We start from the raw sequence: 21,534 nt of genomic DNA on the forward strand, positions 1-21,534 counted from the left end.
TTGCTGGGTCATATGGTAGTTCTATGGATAGATTTCTAAGGTATCTCCATACTGTTCTCCATAGTGGTTGTACCAGCTATATTACCACCAAGAGTGCAGGAGGGTTCCCTTTTCTCCACACCCTCTCCAAGCTGAAAGCCTTCCCACTAAAATCTGGAACAAGACAGGGATGCCCACTCTCACCACTGTTATTCAACATAGTACTGGAAGTCCTAGCCACAGCAATCAGACAAACAAAAGAAATAAAAGGCATCCAACTAGGAAGAGAAGAGGTAAAACTGTCACTGTAAGCAGATGATGTGATACTATATATAGAAAACCATAAGGACTCAACCCAAAAACTACTTGAACTGATCAACAAATTCAGCAAAGTAGCAGGATGTGAGAATAACATTCAGAAGTAAGTCGCATTTCTGTATACTAACAATGAAATATTAGAAAAGGAATACTAAAATATAGTACCTTTTAAAATTGCACCCCAAAAAATCAATTACCTGGAAATATACCTGACCAAGGAGGTAAAGGACTTATATGCCAAAAACTATAAAACATTAATCAAGGAAATTAAAGAGGATGTAAAGAAATGGAAAAATATTCCGTGCTCATGGGTTGGAAAAATTAATATTGTAAAATGGCTCTACTACCCAAAGCAATCTACAGATTCAATGCAATCCCTATCAAATTACCCATGACATTTCTCACAGAACTAGAACAAACAATCCAAAAATGTATATGGAACAATAAAAGACCCAGAATTGCCAAAGCAATCCTGAGGAACACAAACCAAGCAGGAGGCATAACTCTCCCAGACTTCAGGCAATATTAAAAAGCCACAGTCGTCAAGACAGTGTGGTACTGGTACCAAAACAGACATATAGACCAATGGAACAGAATAGAGAACCCAGAAATAAACCCAGACACCTGTGGTCAATTAATCTTTGTCAAAGGAGGCAAGAAAATAAAATGAGAAAAAGGTGGTCTTTTCAGCAAGCGTTGCTGGGAAACCTGGACAGCTGCATGCAAATCAATGAAACTAGAACACACCCTCACATCATGCAAGAAAATAAACTCAAAATGGCTTAGAGACTTAAACATAAGACAAGACACCATCAAACTCCTAGAAGAGAACATAGGCAAAACATTCTCTGACATCAACCTTACGAATATTTTCTCAGGTCAGTCTCCCAAAGCAACAGAAATAAGAGCAAAAATAAACCAACGGGACCTAATCAAACTGACAAGTTTTGCATAGCAAAGAAAACCAAAAAAGAAAACAAAAAGACAACTTACAGAATGGGAGAAAATAGTTTCAAATGATGCAACTGAGAAGGGCTTAATCCCTAGAATATACAAGCAATTTATACAACTTAACAGCAAAAAAGCCAACAACCCAGTTGAAAGATGGGCAAAAGACCTGATTAGACATTTTTCCAAGGAAGATCTACAGATGGCCAACAAGCACATGAAAAAATGCTCAACATCACTGATTATTAGTGAAATGCAAATCAAAACAACCACGAGATACCACCTCACACCAGTCAGAATGGCCATCATTAATAAGTCCACAAATAACAAATGCTCTTCGGTTTTTATGTATTTCAGGGTACAAGCCCTTTGTCTGATACAGCTTGTGAATATTTCCTTCCACACTCTGGTTTATCTTATGATTTTCTTAATGATATCCATTTGAAGAGCAAAAGTTCAAGTTTTATTAATTCAGATGTGTCACTTGTCTCATTTATGGTTCATGGTTTTTATTATTATAACTAAAAATTTTTCTGTTATGGCTTTAGATTGATGTTCATTTTTTTCATTCCATTATCCATTTGCTCTAATCCGATTTGTCATAAAACCTTTTCTTAACCCAAGTGAATTGCCTTGATATCTTTGTTGATAATCAGTTGACCATACCTTGCGGGCCTATTTCTGTATTCTCCATTCTGTTCCAATTACCTTTTGGTAGTAACAGTCTTAATACTGTAACTTTATAGTCTTGAAATGAGTTGGACAAGGCCTTCAACTTTGTTTTCAGAATGGTTTTAACTTGTTTAAGTCCTTTGCATTTCAAAATAAACTTTACTATTAGCTTGTGAATTTCTACAAAAAATGTCCTCTGGAATTTTAATTTGAAGTGTATTGAATCCTTAGATCAATTTTGGGAGAATTGACATCTTAAGAAGTTATTATTTGTTATTTACACCTCTATAAAGCTTGGGGTAATACATTGAGTCTTCTACTTTCTGAACCTGCATGCTATACTTCCCTTTATTTAGGCTTTCTTTATTTTCTCTCAGTAATATTACTGGTTTTCAGTGTACAGATTTCCCATTGGTAAATATTATTTCCCTTTAGCTGAAGAATTTCCTTTACCACTTTTTCCAGAGCATGTCTGTTGGCAAAAAAGTCTTGGTTTCCTTATATGAGCACCCCCTTTTATTTGATGATTGTAGCATTCTGGATCAACTGTTCTTTTATTTGAGAACTTTAAAGATATGCTCTTCCACTGTCTCTAGCATTAGTGATTTCTGAAGAAAAATCTATTGTTATTTGAATCATTGTTCTGTACTTAATGTGTAGTTTTTCTTCTGCTCTTTTCAAGTTTTTTTTTTTTTTTAAAGTTTTTGGCACTTTGATTATGATGTGTTTAAGTGTGGTTTTCTTTTACTTTGTCCCTTTTGGGGTTCACTGAGGTTTTTTTTTTTTCTTTTTTAAAAAAAGTTTTCAGCATTTTGATTATGGTGTGTTTAAGTGTGGTTTTCTTTTAGTTTGTCCCATTTGGGGTTCACTGAGTTTTAAAAATGTAAATTTATTGTGTCTTTTACCAAATTTATGAAAATGTTGAACACTATTTCTTCAATATTTTTTTCTGCCCCATCTCTTTCTCTTCTCCTTCTGGGTCTCCAGTTACACATAATGTTAAATGTTTTTATATTGTCCCACAGTTCCCTGAGACACTGCTCATTTTTTTCTTTTTCTTTTTTCTGTTTTCCTAGTAGATGATTGCCATTGAACTGTTTTCAAGTCCACTCAGTCTTTCCTCTGTCATTTCTATCCTATTGAGCCTATCTAGTGAGGTTTTTTTGTTTAACTTTTAGATATTGTATTTTCAATGATAAAATTTCTACTTGGTTCTTTTAAAGTTTTTATTTCTCTTGAAAATTCCTATTTTTTCATTCATTTTGAGTATGTGGCCTTTACTCAAAAAGCTTAGATAATAATTTTTTTTTTTTTTTTTTTTTGACCACAGAGTACAGCAGCTTGATGTGGGACCTCAGTTCCCAGACCAGGGATTGAACCTGGGCCATAGCAGTGAAAGCTGATAGTGCTGAGTCCTAATCACTAGACCACCAGGGAACTCCCAGCTGCTTTAACTTTTAAAAACTCTTTGTGATAGTTCCAGTATTTGGGTTTTCCTTATTAGCTCTATATTGAGTAGTTTTATATTATATAGTAGACATTGTGATTTTTACATTGTATAGAGACTTGTATGGGTGTTTCAAATCTCAGTTCATTTTCCCAAACCTTGCCACACTGGTTTGAATCTCTCTTTTGTGTGCGCCTTTAAAAGGTTAGTCAGTGTGGGACGTGTGTGTGTAGTTCAAATTTCAGTTAAATTCTCCAAATCTTTTCTGGTTTGAGGGTCAAAAATTTTGGTCATTATTTTTTCAAATTTTTTTTCTGTCCCCTCCCTACTCTTCTTCTGGGACTTTTTCTACATTTAGGTTAGAAAACATAACATGTGCTCTGTATTACTATCTGGTCTTCTTTCTCCATGTGCTTAAATTTGATATGTCTTTATGGATATTTTCTTCTCCATGTCCTTAAATTTGCTATGTCTTTATGGATCATTCAACATTAAATATGTTGTTAATCTCATCCAGTATATTTGTTATTTCAGATAATTTGTCTCTGTAAGTCCAATTTGAGACATAAAGTCTTCTATTTCTCTTCTCATTGTTTTCATGTTTTTTATTTTACCTTCTTGAACATATGGAATATATTTAATCCTACTACTTCTGTCATTTCTGGGTCAGTTTCTACTGATCAGTTTTTCTCCTAGTTATGGCATCATTTTCTTTCCTGCTTATTTGCAGGCTTGGTAAATTTTGATTGGATCCTGGACTTTTTTGAATTTTATGCTTTAGATATTTGATTTTATTGTATTTTTAAAAACTACTGTTGTCTTTTTTTTTCTGTGATACACTTAAGTTACCTGGGAATTCATTTTATCCTTTCAAGGCTTCTTTGTAGACTTTGTTAGACCAAATTTAGAGCAGCCTTTAATCTGGGGCTAATTTAGCCTCATTACTATGGCAATATATGATGTTCTTTGAATTAGGAAGTCTTTCCACTATGATTCATTAAAATACAAAATATTCCCAGCCCTAGTCTTTTCCTGTGTTTTTTCCCCCTGGCCTTGAGCTAATTTTCTCACATGCATCCCCAGATCTCCAGAGCTCTCTTTCTGTGTAGCTACCTTTCCCACACTATTTTCCTCCTCAGATTCTAGTAATTTTGGTCTCTCCATCCTGAGTGGTGCAACTCAGTGAGATTGCTGGCCTATTTTTGGGTTCCCTCTTTCTGTTTTGTTTTGTTTTGTCTTTTTCTTTTTTGCCCACTCCTTGGCATGTGGAGTTCCTGGGCCAGGGATCAAATCTGAGCAGCAGTTGCCATCTACACTGCAGCTGTGGCATTTCAGGATCCTTAATCCACTGTGGGCCAGCCCAGGGATTGAACCTCAGTCCCAGAGCTCTGAAGACACCACACCCATCCCATTGTGCCACAGCAGGAACTCCTTTCTTTCTACGCTACAGTCTGGAAACTCTCCAGGCAGAAAGCTGCAGCAAATTTAGGGCCTACTTTGTTTGTTTTCCTTTTCTCAGGGATCACTGTGGTGTGCCTGTTGTCTAATGACTAAAAAACCATCGTTTCATTTTATTTGGTTTTCTCATTTTTTTTTAAGACAAGCAGATAAATGTCCTTTTAATCCATTACAAAGAGGAACAGAAATACTCATTCCAATTTAAGAATTTATTGACAAACTAAAGTTGGGATTAAATTAACATTTATTTATTTATTTATTTATTTATTTATTTCCAGTTGCTCAGATACTCCCGCAGATTTGTGTTTTAGTAAAAAAGATACAGAAATTTTTGGCTAGGAAAACTAGTGTTTTACTCTTCATTTCCCCCTTTAATTTCCTATTGTTTCTCTTGGAGTAATGAAAGACATGCATATTTAGCGTACAATTTACTGACAGTAAAAATGCCTGCTGTATTGAAGTTCCCATGGTTGAACTTCTTTCAGTGAGGCAGCAGGATTAAGCATAAGAATGTTCTTCCTATAAATAAACTTACTTCTGTTTATGGGGCCATGTCAAAGACAATATTCTTGTGTATGACAAAGCTTAACATTGTTCTTGAAATACTAGTATATAGTTGAGTAGATCACAAAACGTGGTCACCACTGCACTTAGTTGCTTTTAAGGAAAGCCATGCTTGATATGTTTCTCGATTTAATCTTATATAGGATAATTTCTCCATTAGTCCTGTACAGCAAGAAGACCCAGGTGAAGAGCTTTCCAAAGATGAGGTCATTGTGAAGCTGAAAGCAGAGGTGCAGCGTTTGCTGGGTAGCAACTCTGTGAAACGTCACCTGGTGTGTCAGTTACAAAGCGATCTCAAAGACTGTCAGAAGAAAATCGAAGATCTCCAAGTGGAGAAGGATGAGAAAAGCAATGAGGTAGAGTTTGTAAAGCTGAAAAGCCATTCTTAAATGACTTAATCATAGAAAATGCTTACCATTTCACATTTAAATTAAACCTTTGTTTTTCAGGGGTTCATTTGATTTTTTTTTTTCTTTTTCTTTATAAGTTTGAAGAAGGAAATGCCACTTAAAGGAATATACTTTCTGTGTAGTTGTGGAATTTCATAAATGAGATGCCAACTAGGTAACATTCCTTTTCTACAAATGCAAGGGAGCAGTTTACATAATAAGGTATCTGCATTTCCTCAAGATTGACTTGTACCAACAGTGCTCTAAAATCTAGTTAAATTCTCTGGAACGAAGTACTATAGCCTTTTGCCTGAGATTCCTGTAGCCCATATTCTTAAAACAATAGTCATTCTCTATAAAAAATAATTAAATATATAGTAGTGATGGTACAGATGGGAAAGTCACCAAATTCAGTACGTCATTGTCCTTGAAATCCTTTATGTCCTTCAGGTAGTGTCCTTAGTTTTATAGATGAGGAACATGAAGTTGGAGGAATTTGTGGCCCTTCTGAGGTTAGAGTTAGTCTTTGGGCAAACTGACCAGGGAAACTGAAACACTAGACTAAAAAATAGGTCAAAGTTATTTTTTCCAAGATCATGCTGTCAGAGATCCTTAGGGTTGCCCTCCTGTAACAGCTATCTTTTTCACCCTTCTCTATTTCTAAACCCCAACTTATCTCTATTCCCAATAGAAAGTAATCCATAAAAGATATAAGAGGAAACTAAGAGGAAAGGGAAGGTGAAAAATGAATGGAGGGTAGTGTATTCCTTTTCCTTTGGGTTGGAAGTAATGTTTTACTTCCTACTTTAGTACTGTTTTATCTCCTGATCCATTAAGCCAGGAGTTGTATTCATTAAAACAGTCCTGTTAAAGCAAAGTGTGCAAGATGTTCTCTGGTGCTTATTATCATGGAATTTTAATCATGCCTAATTTACTTTTCCAGGAATAATAGTGTGTTTTCACTGTGAAAGCTCTGCCCAGTTTGATTATTTCTTCTGAGTAACTACATTTGATGAGCACATTGATTTCAATGTTAATAATTAAAGGAGAAAGGGGAGAATGTGCCTCCCCCAGCACATTTAACATCTTTAAATCCAGCTGTGTTAATCGGCTCCATATGTTTCTTATAAAGGATAGGGAAGAAAATTTCTGCTAGAGTTGATTCACTTAATAAGCATTTTGGTGAGAGTGTGCTACGTCTTAAGAGTAGGAACCTGATTTTTAGTCTGCGCCTTAGCTTGGGTATCTTGGTGCTTCCTTTGTTCTGTATTGAAACCACTAGTGGCATTTGCTGTACAGATGCACTTTCACATGTATGACAGTTGCTGGTAGCCGTTCCTTGTGTTGTGCTTCTAGCCTTTCTAGCCTTTCCTCTTTTCTCTGTACTCTGTACTCTTTCCTCTTTTCTCTGTACTAGATTGAAGGGAACTATCTCATCTTTGAATACTCTTTTTGCCCAGCTAGCCTTTTGCCATAGTGATTTCTCAGCAGTCCACATTAGTTTTTTCTTGACATGTGTGACTAGCCCTTGATATATATGTCTGTTCAACTTGTTATACAGGAATCTCTTGAGAGTATGGTCTTGATAATTCTCTGTGTATTTGCTCAATAGGTATTTGTTGAATTACTATACATATTGACCCACTTCTAGATGGGGAGGAGGGAAAGGAAGTAGTAATTTAGTCAATAGGTGTATTTTATTTTATTTATTTTTATATTTAATTTTTGTCTTTTTGCCTTTTCTAGGGCCACTCCTGCGGCATATGGAGGTTCCCAGGCTAGGGGTCTAATCGGAGCTGCAGCCACCAGCCTATGCCAGAGCCACAGCAACGTGGGTTCCGAGCTGCGTCTGCAACCTACACCACAGCTCATGGCAATGCCGGATCTTTAACCCACTGAGCAAGGCCAGGGATCGAACCCACAACCTCATGGTTCCTAGTTGGATGCGTTAACCACTGCACCACATCAGGAACTCCAACAGGTGTATTTTAAATAAACTCAAGCTCATAGTCATCAAATTAGCTGGTGGACACCTTCAAACTTTGCCTTTACCTCCTGTTTCCCACGTCTTTTCTCATGATGCTTTCTATTGAGTCTATAAACTTAGCAAGATTGGGAGGTATGTGGAAGAAAAGAAAATAATTGAACTTAAGCCTTCTTTTTTAAGCTATTCTGTGCATGGTCTTGCGGGCTTTAGCAATGAAGGAAACAATGGCCATTCCATGAAGGAACTTAGAATATAGAACATCACTATCCAATGGAAATATAATAGTGTCACATATGTAATTTCACATTTCTAGTAGTCTCATTTAGGTAAAATAGGTGAAATTGATTTTAATATTTTACTTTAGCCAATATATACAAAATATCATCTTCTCAATATGTGATCAGTATAAAATTATTAATGAGTGTATGCTAAATCCTTGAAATCTGGCATTTATTTTCTACTTATTGCACATTTGTATTTGGAGAAGTCACATTTCAAGCGTTCGATAACCATGTGTAGGTTATTGCTACCATATTCAGTACCATGGCTCTATAAGGAGATGGACATATATAGCTTTGTGTAATAAGGATACTAGTTAGGAAGTTGTGTGAGAAGAAATAACTCACTGGACCTGGGAGTGGGGGTGGTGGTGGTTAGGTAGCCATGGTAAAGTCTCTGTGGAGGGAACGTCCAATCTCTATTCAGAAAGATGAATCCTGGGGAAAAGGTAGAAAAGGACATTTTAGCTTTGAGCAAAAGTATGTAAAGGATGTAGCATGTGAGCTAGAAGTCTATGTTACGTACTCTTTCTAGAATCTTTTTGTTTATTTATTTTTTCTCTTGTCTTTTTTTTTTTTTTAGGCCTGCCCCCGCAGCATATGGAGGTTCCCCAGGCTAGGGGTCGAATCGGAGCTGTAGCTGCCAGCCTACGCCAGAGCCACAGCAACATGGGATCCCAGGTGCATCTGCAACCTACACCACCGCTCATGGCAAAGCCAAATCCTTAACCCACTGCCCAGGGATCAAACCCGCAACGTCATGGTTCCTAGTCGGATTCGTTTCCACTGCGCCACAATGGGAATTCTATTTATTTATTTATTTATTTATTTATTTATTTATTTATTTAAATCTTTCTAGAATCTTGAATGAGGCCAAGTTCATTTAAATGTCTCAATATTGATGTTTAGGAAGAGTGATCATAGCTAGCATCAAATCCTGAGCTTAATGAAATGACACTGAACTTCTATACTTGCTACAGGGATGTTAAGAGAAAGAACACATTAATTTAAACTTCCCTGGATATCTCTGTAATGAGAACTAGGCCATCAAAATCCTCCTCTGAAGCTTTTCTATGTATTAAGGAGGGCATCAAAAATTGTTACTATGCAGTCTTATTTAGCATGATTCTTTCTTGCATGTTTTAAAGGTATTGATACATTTATTGTTTTATACTATGCAGTCTTATTTAGCATGATTCTTTCATGCATGTTTTAAAGGTATTGATACATTTATTGTTTTATGCATACCTGGTAGCACATTTTGTATTAGTTTCTATCTTATATAGAACAATTTAAAGTTGCTACAGTCGGTTTTTTGGTTTGGTTTTGTTTGGTTTGATTTCATGTCATATGACTGTTCATAGCAGTGCTGCGTTATGACGTTTTTAGGATAATACGTGATAAAATGAGGAGTCTGCCTCCACACAGCACTATGCAGTGATCGGGGGTGGATCAAATACTATGCTGTTCATTCCAGTTCAACAACTGTGCCATTAAGTTAAAATGTGGCCAAGGCCTTAGGAAAACCAGACTGGCTTACTAGGAGTCAGGGGCCACATCTACACTGAATTTTTTGTAAGCTTAATAAATAAAACACAGAGGCCTTTCTGTGTCTGATACGTAATAGAGATAGTTACCACAAGCTTTGGTTAAAGCCATACTGTGATTCCAAGGGACTTAATAGACAATGTTCAGTAGCCAACTCAGAAGGGTCCTGTCTAGAATCTTTTCAGATGTAGAAATGAGGAAGAGGTTATGAGAGTTGGTATATTAAATTTGTTTCCTTAAAGATAATGTCTTCAGTATTCTAGCTTTGGAGAGAAATTTTGTTTCGACCTTCAAATGGTCCTTTTATAAACATCTTCCTAAAAGCTTTGGGCCAACAAGTACCAAGTCTCTGCTGTGCCCACAGTGTGAGAATATGTCAAAATTTAGTGTAATAGCTAGCCAGGAAGATTGTTTTTTCAGTGTATCAGTATGATGTTACTTTCATTCTCAGTAATAGAAACTTACCAGTGGAGAAGGAAGCACAAGTAGATATCATCAATTTTAAAAAGTAGAGGCCAATTAAAAAGAAAAAAAAGAAAGCCATTTCAATGAGTCGTTAAACTTCTTTAAAGTCTCAGTAGTGCCCCCAAGTCTAGCGAGAAGCTAACAGGGGAAGGTAGCTCTCCTCCCTTCTGTTGGAGGCAGAAGCAGTGGCTTATGAGAAATGATGGCAGGTGAAATGGAATGCCAGCAGCTGGAGCAGTCTCCTTCTGAAGGAAGTGGAGGCCGAATTGGAAGACTGAGCCAAACCCTTGGCGTTCTGTCACCCCATGTAGGAATGACATATATATACTTCCTCTCCCCAAGTGAGCAGAATAAATCTTGATACAGGATTTTTTTTTTTTTTTTTTTGACCTTGCCTCTGTGTATGGAAATTCCTGAGCTAGGGATTGAACCTACACCACAGAAGTGACCTGAGCCACAGCAGTGACAATGCCAGATCCTTAATTCACTGAACCATCAGGGAACTCCAGTACAGGATAGTTTTTAAACATTGAAGAGTTCAGGTAAATACAATTCCAACAGCTTAAATAGGGTAGATATTAAAAAACAAAAACAAAACTTTGATTCCTTCAATGAACAAATAACTCACAGAAATGGAGAAAACATATAGATGGTAAGAGGAAAATGCAAAGTTATATATATCTGGAAATGTGAAAAACAAATGAACAAGGAAGGCCTGTAAGAGGTTCTACTCTCATGGCAATATAGGAAATGCAAATGAAAGAATTGTTAGAGACCCTTTTTCCCTTTAAACACAATATTTATGTATGTATGTATGTATGTATGTATGTATGTCTCTTTAGGGCTGTAGGAGGCATATGGAGGTTCCCAGGCTAGGGGTTGAATTGGAGCTGCAACTACTGGTCTACAACATAGCCACAGCATTGCAGGATCCAAGCCATGTCTGCGACCTACACCACAGCTCATAGCAACGCCAGATCCTTTAACCCACTGAGCGAGGCCAGGGATCAAACCTGCATCCTCATGGATGCTAGTCGGGTTCATTACTGCTGAGCCACAATAGAAACTCCCCAATAATTATTTAAAGACAGTCACTGTGATTGGAGGTAAAAGATTTGGACAGACTCTTGCACTACCTGACGGTGTACATTTGTACAAACTTTCTGGAAACAATTTACCAAAGTCCATCGTGAGTACCTATGGAATAAAATATTGAGTTAATACTGATTGAATACAGAAGTAGAGTAGATGCTAAACCTAGTAGGTGAGAGTATGATGAAAAATAGAAAGTTTTCATAGTTCGCAGTGTCTCCTCATAGTATATTTATTATTAATTGCAAGTGGAAAAATAGTAACTTTGCAATGGAGGTACTTGCAGAGACGACTTTTGACCATTATCAGTTGATCATCACTAGTGATTGACACATATTGATGTCATGTGTCTCCTGAAAAGTACATGCATCAATTCTGTGACATTCATGCCAAAAATGCATTACCTGAGTTTAATAATGAAGTAACGTCAGAAAAACTCAGATTGAAGAACATCCTGCAAAATTACTGATTAGTACATGTAGTCTTCAAAAATGTCATGGATTTGAAAAACAAAGGCTGAAGAACTGTCCTAGATTGGAGGAGGCTAATGAGACATGACAAGCAAATATAAAGTGAGATTGTGGATTGGAGCCTGAACCGGAAAAAGGACATTAGAGGAAAATTGGAAAATCTTGTATAATGTCTATGGATTGGTTAATAATATTGCATCCTAGTTAATTTCCTTGTTTTGATCATTGTACTATGGTTCTATTTGAGGACAGTAATAATAGGTATATAGAAGTTATTTTACTGTTTTTTGCAATTTCTTTGTAAGTATGAAATTTTTTCAAAATCAGTACTTAAGTTTTTTCAAAAACCTGGAAATTTTTGACTTTAACATTTAGATGAAAATTGATGCCTCAGAAAAACCAGCGAATCAAATATGGCCTGGTTCTTTGGATGTAATTGTCAAAGATGATCTTCTACGACTTAAAAATGAAATTCAAGTTTTACAGCAACAGAATCAGGTGATTAAAAACCCTTCTTATTTTTTATGAGAATTTTCATAACTTGTTCAAAGGATATAATGGTCTTTTCAAAAATACAGAGACAATATTGAGTTAGTAAACAAGTACATTAGCAAGTGATTAAGGATTCCAGTTATTTCCTTTTCTTACTGGTCATGGGGCAATATTTTCATCAGAAGGTAAATGAGTATAATTTCAGTTTTATGTCTACATAATAGCATGGCTAATAGATATATTCTGTCCTCCTGATGTCGTTTACTTATTTTGGAGAATGAATTTAAAGTCTTCTAACCTCTTTTGGTAAAGGTTTTCATTTAGGTCAGCCCATGACCAAAAAGTAAAACCTTTTTTATTTATGTGGCTGGGAAGGTTATTGTATTCTAAAACTTATCTTCTGGCTGAATGTTTTCATATATTTCAAAATCGGTACAAAATGTTTGCTCTTAACCACCAATAAATGAATCTGGACTCTTACACATCATGAAGAAACTTTTATAAAATTATGAAAATGATGTTATGTCAAATAATGTTATAGGGAAAGAACTAAAACACAGAGGGTATCAGCAAATGAGATTAGACTAATCCATAAAGATGATGTTTATTTCCTCTAAATACTTTATTCTTTTGTATCTAGGAACTTAAAGAAACTGAGGAAAAACTGAGAAATACAAATCAAGACTTATGTAATCAGATGAGACAGATGGTACAAGATTTCGATCGAGATAAACAAGAAGCTGTGGATAGGTGAGGTCTAAACGAGGCCTTATGCCTGTCTTCCTGGTTCCCTTCCCCTCCGCTCTCCCCCAAGCCCCCCCAAAAAGACTCAAGATAAATGATTGTGTTAACCCTCCCTGTTGAGATCTTAAATTGGAGAAGATGAGTCCCTGGCTTCTAGAATTTGGAACACATTTCCCGTAGAAATAATGTTATGTAGTGAGTTCAGTTCTATAGAACCATCCAAACTGTAGTTTGTTGAAATAGTACAGCTTAAAGGCTTAACTATTTTTTATAAGGAAGAAATCTATGAGAGGAGATATGTCTTCTAAATACAAAATCATAAACTTGGAAACAGACTTTTGGAATATAACTTATGTGTGAGTTGGGTACTTTAGTATTTGTGTTTCATATAGAACCACATCCTCTATTATTTCAATTAGTTTTTAAAATTTTATTATTTATTTATTTATTTTTTATGGCCAAACCTGTGGCATATGGAAGTTCCCAGGTCAGGGACCAGAGTCCAAGCTGCAGCTGCAACCTATGGCACAGCTGTGGCAATGCTAGAACCCTTAACCTGCTGTGCTGGGCTGGGGCTTGAACCCATGCCTCTGCAGTGACCTGAGCTGCTGCAGTCAGATTCTTAATCCAGTACACCACAGCAGGAACTCCTCATTTTAATTTTTTTATAAACACAAGTCCTTAATATAGACTCTTATACTCTGTTTGAATGACTGGGCTTTCTCATGTCTAGGTTTCTAATTTTTCTCTACAAACATTCGAAGCAAGAAGATTTTGAAGAATTTCATAAGATCATCTATTGTAAATTATTACCACTTTAGGTTGGGGAAGATCAATCCAATATTAATTATACTTTGCATTACAGGGAAGGAGTGGGAAGGAAGGAAGGGAAACCATATCATCTTTGTGTTTCTGGTAATTCTGGGTGCACCTTAGATTCTGCTGTCTCTCTGTTTCTAGGTGTGAGAGGACTTATCAGCAGCACCATGAAGCCATGAAAGCCCAAATTCGTGAAAGCCTATTAGCCAAGCATGCTCTAGAGAAACAGCAGCTCTTTGAGGTTTATGAGGGGACTCGCTTGCAACTTAGGTGAGAAGGAAAGCATTTAGCTGCCCTTTCAGCTATAGAGAGAACATTCTCTCCTTCCATCTTTTGTTCTGCAACCTTATACTTAGCTGCTGGTTTTGTGTCTCCAAGGTCTGAATTAGATAAGGTGAATAAGGAGATGGCGGCTGTACAGGAATGCTACCTGGAAGTGTGCAGAGAGAAAGACAATCTAGAAGCGGCTCTCAGGAAGACCATGGAAAAGGAGGCTCAGGAGAAGGTATAGCTAGTTCATGCTGTGTTCACTTCATGTCATTACTCATGGAAACCAGTGCACTCATTCTCCTGGGGAACAGGGAAGGCATCTGTAGAAAGAAGCCTCTTGACTTTTGGCTGATGGATGCTGATTCAGCTCATAAAGGAGAGTCAATATTGAAATAATTATTAAATCCGTAGTAGAAAATGGGGCACCCATAGGAGAAAGTGATTCTTCCTTATATGTTTATTTATTTATTCTAAGAGGCATAAGAGGGTTCTAAAAATAAGCAGGGTGGACCCAAGTCACCTTGAGTCGGAAACCCAGAGGTCCTCATTTTGCATTTCTTTGATGCTCATGCAATTCTTCACGGTCCCTTGAGCATCACACATAGTATCCCCTCAGAGATGTTTTACCCTGACCCAGTTTTTCTCAGTACCTAACCTTCCTTTTATTCTGGGAAAAGAGCAGAACTTTGAACTTGGGTCTCACCATAGGGAAAGTGGTGGTGTGGAGCTGGGAAGAGGAAGGTCTGTGTGAGTGGGGTCCTTTCCAGGGGGCTCTGATTTTTCAGGGAAGCTGGGGGGTGGGATGGGGTGGCAATACCCTCTCTACTCCTGCCTGACTTCCAAGTTGCCCTTGGTGAATGTCCAGCAGGAAAATTACACGCAGACAGTCTCCCCTACTCTCTTTTTCCCTGTCCTGGCCTGAGCCTCATCCAGACACACATCTGATTCTCCCTTCCACTTGGACTAGCCTGCAGACCACAGTTTGAAAGCAACCTGCATCAAGATTAGAAAATATTTTTAAAGGCTTGAGTAAATGTTCTATACAGAGGTTTCCAAATAGGTGATAGTAAAGCTGGCTTTTGCTCCCACAGACTTAAAAAGAATAGTAAAGAGCAGGTGAGGAATTCAGTTCACTTACTGTTTTGATTATTTTTGAATAGATTAATATGGTAGAAAAATATGCCATGTATACATACCATCTAGTGGAAAAAGAACTAAGGGGAGCTGTTTTAGTTAGTGCTGGCAGTATAAAAGTTTGAAGGGATCTTAAGTTACCTAGAAATTAAAGGCTTAGCTTAGTGATGTTAAAAAAAAAAATTAAACTAGGGAGAACATCTACTGTGATTCTTCCCTTCCTTTCTCCTCCTTCCCTCCCTCTCTCTTTTTTTTCGTTCTTTGTTTCTTTCTTGTATGTAAATTGGCAAGAACCTAAGAGCAGTTCCATCAAAGAGGTCATTCTTTTCAGGAATATTTTTTTCTGGTACTTTTAAAAGATTTGGCTGTAAAAATTGACTCTCATATAACTGGTCAGTTGCAACTAATAGCTGCAGCTGACTGATATTTTGGCTCATGAATGCTTGTGCACTGGGGCAAGAAGGAAAGTTAAAAGTGCTATTTGGTCCTTCCCAAAAAAAGCTCAGAGGGTAAATTTTTTAATTTAAAACTTTCAAGTTGTCGTATAGTAAAATTAACTCTTTTTCATTTAGTATCTAGTTTTATGAATTTTTAACCCATGTATAGATTGAAACAGAACAGTTTCATCACTCTAAAAAACTACCTTGTGCTCTCCCCTTGTAGTTACACCCACCCTCCACTCAAAGGGGCAGTGTACTGAAAGCATTAAATGTTTAATTCCTTCTTTCTCTAGGGATTCTTTAGTTTTTTATTTAGATTTATATAGGCCCTTTATAAAGCTTAATATTCTTCATAAGCCAGTCAGAACAGAACTTTAAATTTAAAAGACTATCTAATCTTTTCATATTCTCCAGAAGCAGACAAAGAAATATATACCAATGTGTTTTCCAAGGTAATGTTTCACATTCACACAATAGGAGAATCTTATTAAACTCGAGCAAGCTGGGTTTATCTATTAGGGCAGTTCTTCTCTGCAGAGCTTAAGCCATTTTCCCTGCAGTTGACATTGAGGTCAGGAGCTTTGCCTGGGTACAGAATGTATAAGCCAGGCAATGCTGAGAGTCTGAGACTGTATTTTCCTATTTCATAGGGGCTCTATTCTGAAATACTTGTTAAATTAGGTTCCAGGTCAAGTATGAGCTCAATTCTAAGTTTTAAAGCTTTTATTTTATTTAATTTTAATTTTATTTTGTCTTTAATTTAGGGTCACGCCTGCAGCATATGGCAGTTCCCAGGCTAGGAGTCGAATTGGAGCTGCAGCTGCTGGCCTATACCACAGCCATAGCAATGGCAGATCTGAGCCTCATCTGCGACCTACACCACAGCTCACAGCAACACTGGATCCTTAATCCACTGAGTGGGGCTAGGGATTGAACCTGCATCCTTATGGATACTGGTTGTTCTTGTTACTGCTAAACCACAATGGGAACTCCAGCTTTTATTAACATGGACACTTTCCTCACGTTAACTTGGTTTGTTCAGAGAAAGGGGAAAGAAGTCATAGACACAGGACTTTCAGACTGGGTGGTAATCAGTAGAGGCTACAAATGTATAGACAAGGCAAAAATGATCCATATCCCCATTCATGATGCCATCCCTACACACGCTGAAGCTGAGTAGTATAATTCTAATCCTCGTTCAATTAGTCCTTAGAAATTAATTTTTTAGCTGCCTGAGACATGCAAAACAAGTGTTAATGTTTTAAAACTATCCAAATATCTCCTTTCCTTGAATGATAAAACTTTTTCAACTAGGTATTCCTGTTGTATGTTCAAATGGCAGATCCCTGTGACTAATAAATTCATTACTTCTCCTGTAAAGAGAGGAAAGCAAGGTTTCCCTCACTGTGGTGGGTTGCAAAAATGGCCACATAATTCTTCCAGAATGTGTGTTCCCTTGCAGTGTGACTTTGTCACTATTGTCTGTTACAGGTAGTCTGTTTTTTATCTGACCTTGGCCAAATGACTTACTTTGGCTAATGGGGTGTTATGTAAAAAGATACTTTATGCATTAGTCTTGGCAAGCTTGATACTCTTAGTAAAGCTTTGACCAAACATCATGTGAAGGATTCAGGATAATCTGCTAGGTGGTGACACAGGTGACCAAGTCATTACCACCATCCTGGCAGACACAGCTATGTGAGTGAAGCTGTCTTAGGCCACCATGACCCCAGTTGTCTGCAGAGATCAGCTGAGTTGGCTTAAACCAAAACCACTGCCCAGCTGACCCACAGAATCATGAGGAATAATAGATATTCTAAATCTCTGTATTGTCTGGTTTATTGTGTACTAAAACTAACTGATATACTCACAAACATATACACAGGAAATTAGTAGCAATTTTCTTCTCTGGGTCAAAAGATAAATGCTGATGTATTTGGAAACAACTCCTGAAGAATAGATATACAATTTGGGGATTCCTTCTACAGTCAAACAAAAATAGTAACAGTGATATATGATGTATGATGTGACAAAAGACAAATTTCTCAACCATGGGTATGAGATTGTCCTGTAGTCTTAGTATAAGTCCCCATGACCTGACTGAAGAAAGGAGTCCCTCAGTCACCAGAGATTATCCCCAAATCCTACAGCACTGAACAAACATGGATATCATCTTCTTGACATGTGCCATGGTGGAGAGGACTCAGGTGTCAATTAGGTCAGAAAAAAATCCAGGTCCAATATGAACCAGAAAAAAAATCTGGACAACCAGATAGTCAGGAATCAGAAATAATGCTAAAGAGACACAGAGCTTTTAAAAGCTTTGTTGCTTTCGACACTATGCGTGTGAGGTACACTTCCTTGGTATTGTAGTATGTGGGTTTTAGTGTGTTTCTTCCCATGGCATCTTGTTGGGACCTCCAGAAAACTGTTTCAAAAAATTTTCAAACAAATTCTCATAGATAATTTTAATTTCTGAGTAGAGTTTTATTCACATTTTCAGATCAACTGGGTTCCTAGAATAAGTACAGAATATCATATGAATAGTTTAAATTGTTAAATTTTTAACTGACCCTTAACAGTTCTTATTTGGTAATGGTTTAGCTAGTTTTGACTTTAAAAATTTTGTCTCTGATAATGAAAAAAAAAATACCAATCTAGATTTATCAAAGGATGGATAGCTTTTAGAATACAGCAATAATTTTTGGCTTATCTCAGAATACTGGTCTTTCAGAAATGTAAATTTTTCTGGGCTGTAATACCTGATGGGTGGGGTGTAATTATAAATATCAGTTTCACTTTTAAAAAAGAGTATTTGGTCTTCTAGGAATTATTTATTGTGTGATATACCTTTTCTTTTAATATAGCCTTCTGCAAATTTTTTATCAAGATATTTGAGATGTAAGCAGGTTTTTACACAACAGTTTATTCAGCTGATCAAGTTAGCATATAGGAAGACCACTTGTCTCTGTTGCTGTTGTCTGTTACATACATACAACTATTATTTTATAAATTTGACTTGTAGAATATTAGTGTCATATGAGACATTTGAATTTTGTTTAAAGACATAGCTGTTGGAGGAAAGAGAAGAGTATGTAAGGAACCTGCAGGTGGAACTAAAAGAAAAGTACCAAGATACCCTTGTGAAGGAGAAGGGCAAGTGGCTGAAAGAACAAGAAAGTGATATTAAACAGCAGGTTGAAAATGAAGTGATGTTAGCCAGAGCACACTGGGATAAGGAACAGAAAGAGGTGTGGGTTAAAATTTGTTTCTAGTCACCATGTTGAAAGGATGTAGTATTAACTGTAGAGAGACAGATCTTCCTAAACGGATATTAATTTTAATTGCCAAGTACATTCATAATCACTCATTTTACTTCTCGGAATCTGGCTATTGGAAGCTCACTTTTAAAACTCCTCGCCTCTTGACTCTTCTGCCTGATTCTGGGTATAATGGGTTTTGAGGGGTACTTTTTTGATTCCTCAAAAATGAAACCATGATCAAATTTCATATTGTGAAATTATTCTGATAACTCTAGACCAAATAAAATTAACAGATAATTAACCCACAGTGTGGACTAGAAGAAAGAAGTAATGACCGAGTGGGCTTAGAAGTACAAAACTTTACTTCTATCACCTAAGTAGCAAATGAGATTAGGAAATGCTTATAATTTCCAAGAAAATAAAGAACCAAATTATGGTCTTAAAAACTTGGTTGTGAAATATATCCTCAAACTTATTTAAACTAGATGCTTCTATCCACAAGATTGCTATTAATTGGAGTTTGGGGGTATGTCCAGGTGATACAGTAGACTATCATCCTGTGTTTTGACCAACTCCTCATCTCCTGTCCCCTCCCCCGAATTGCATTTCACCAGTCTAGAGCTGGCACCTGAAATTCTTTCACTAGTCTTTTATTTATTTATTTATTTATTTATTTATTTATTTATTTATTTTTTTGCTATTTCTTTGGGCCGCTTTACTGTTCACAGGATATTTATTTATTTTGTCTTTTTTGCTATTTCTTTGGGCCGCTTCCGCGGCATATGGAGATTCCCAGGCTAGGGGTCAAATCGGAGCTGTAGCCACCGGCCTACGCCAGAGCCGCAGCAACGCGGGATCCGAGGCGCGTCTGCAACCTACACCACAGCTCACGGCAACGCCGGATCGTTAACCCACTGAGCAAGGGCAGGGACCAAACCCGCAACCTCATGGTTCCTAGTCGGATTCGTTAACCACTGCGCCACGACGGGAACTCCACTAGTCTTTTTTTTAAATATAAATATATATATATTGGACTATTTCTATCCATATATTTGTTAAAAAAAATGGATGGCACAAAACAAATTCCCTAAAGTTACATTGTTGCAAGTTGTTTTTAGTTGGGTTTGCTAATGGGTTAGTTGCCAGGGGGATGAGAGAGACAGCTAATATTTTTGTGAGAATGATCAGGGAAGCATGAAGTGCCACACAAGCTGGCCCTTTTGAGAGAAGAAATGCAGTTAGGGTCTGTGGTAGCCAGGGAAGCTGACTGACAACTCTGGACACCCAGCAGGTGGAAAAGGAAATTGAAGAGCACATTTTGCCATTTCACAGTTCTGCCCAGTACTAGTTATGCTTGGGTCTATCTCCCTAAACTGTTGAAAGTAGAAAGGCATTCTTTCAATTAACGCTGTCCTCTTGAATGCATTGTTGACTCAGTACAATTGAATAACATAACAAACAGGATTCTAATGTGTTCAAGTAAGTAAAACTATTTTTCAGATTGTTCAATTTTAGGTTCATTAATTATACTTGTCCATTACCTGCTTTGTGGAAACCCTGGTATTGATGGAAAAACATATTAATAGCAAATGTTTTCTTCACTTTAAAAAAAATTTATGTCATCTTTGTGGTGGCAATGTCAAAGCTTCTAGAAGGTTGCATCTTGAAAGCAAGATAGGCTTACCTTACACAGTATACTTAATCTTCCTTGTGACTCATGTCATGTAAGTTCAAAGAGTAACTTTCAGGATTTACTTGGAAATATATTCTCATTGACTAAATTTCTAAACCGCATGAATTAGGGCAACAATGTCTAGATGCTTTTCAGACGGCTGCGGTTGCTTTTTTGGCTAGCTCTTAATTCCAGTTTTTGCTTATTTGAATCTTTTTCTTTTCATACGATTTTTCTCCTGAAAACAGATCAAACAAGAACTTACTCAACAGTTTGAAAAGGAGTGGCAGTCTAAGCTGGATCAAACTATAAAGGCAATGAAAAAGAAGACCTCAGATTATTGCAGCCAAACTGACCAAGAAACCACCACTGATGTTATTTCCAAGAAAGAGGTGGCAGTTCTGATAGAGGAGCAGAAGCGAAAGATCCAGCAGAATTCAGAGCAAGAGAAGGACATGGCTGTCAAGGGGGCCTTGGAGAAACTGGAGGTTGAACTGGAACTCAAATATTGTGAAAAGATTGCCAAACAGGTAAGAAGCAGTTTCCCTACTGTAGAATTGTTGGAACTGCCTGTCTGTTACTGAAAGCCTGTAAAGTGCTACCACTAAAGTTGCTGATAACTTTATACTTAAACATGTGCATCCTAGGGTAGGATAATAGTCTTAGGCCGTTCCTAAAATTTTCATTGTACTTCTGTCACAAAGCGGTCACCTCTCAATTTTTCTAAATATTCTTTTTTTAATGTCTTTTTTTTTTTTTTAATAATAGGGCTGTACCTGTGGCATATGGGGTCCAATCTGAGCTCTGCAGGCCTACACCACAGCCATAGCAATGCACTATCCGAGCCATGTCTGCAACCTATACCACAGCTCCAAGCAACACTGGATCCTTAACCCACTGAGCAAAGCCAGGGATTGAACCTGCAATCTCATGGATCCTAGTCGGGTTAACCGCTGAACCACAACGGGAACTCCAGATGATGGCTTTATATCTGAGTGAAGAGCAATTTAATTATGAATCTCTCATATTTAACTTTATAGAAAATATCTTACTAAGGTGGTTCTAGATAAGTAAGCTTAAAATGA

At 37.1% G+C, this 21,534-nt stretch overlaps 1 protein-coding gene across 4 annotated transcripts in view; it reads left to right on the forward strand.

Moving 5' to 3' along the window:
* Positions 1–21,534, forward strand: part of CEP152 (centrosomal protein 152) — a 104,175-nt gene that overhangs the window by 48,107 nt on the left and 34,534 nt on the right. For all 4 annotated transcript variants that reach the window (XM_047766419.1, XM_047766421.1, XM_047766420.1 and 1 more), the window contains exons 13-18: positions 5,547–5,742; positions 11,991–12,113; positions 12,748–12,857; positions 13,812–13,940; positions 14,049–14,175; positions 20,698–20,979. In XM_047766419.1, the coding sequence (XP_047622375.1) occupies positions 5,547–5,742; positions 11,991–12,113; positions 12,748–12,857; positions 13,812–13,940; positions 14,049–14,175; positions 20,698–20,979 (967 nt within the window). The remainder of the gene's footprint in view (positions 1–5,546; positions 5,743–11,990; positions 12,114–12,747; positions 12,858–13,811; positions 13,941–14,048; positions 14,176–20,697; positions 20,980–21,534) is intronic.

Source organism: Phacochoerus africanus, chromosome 2, assembly GCF_016906955.1.
Source record: "Phacochoerus africanus isolate WHEZ1 chromosome 2, ROS_Pafr_v1, whole genome shotgun sequence".
Lineage (NCBI taxonomy): Eukaryota > Metazoa > Chordata > Mammalia > Artiodactyla > Suidae > Phacochoerus > Phacochoerus africanus.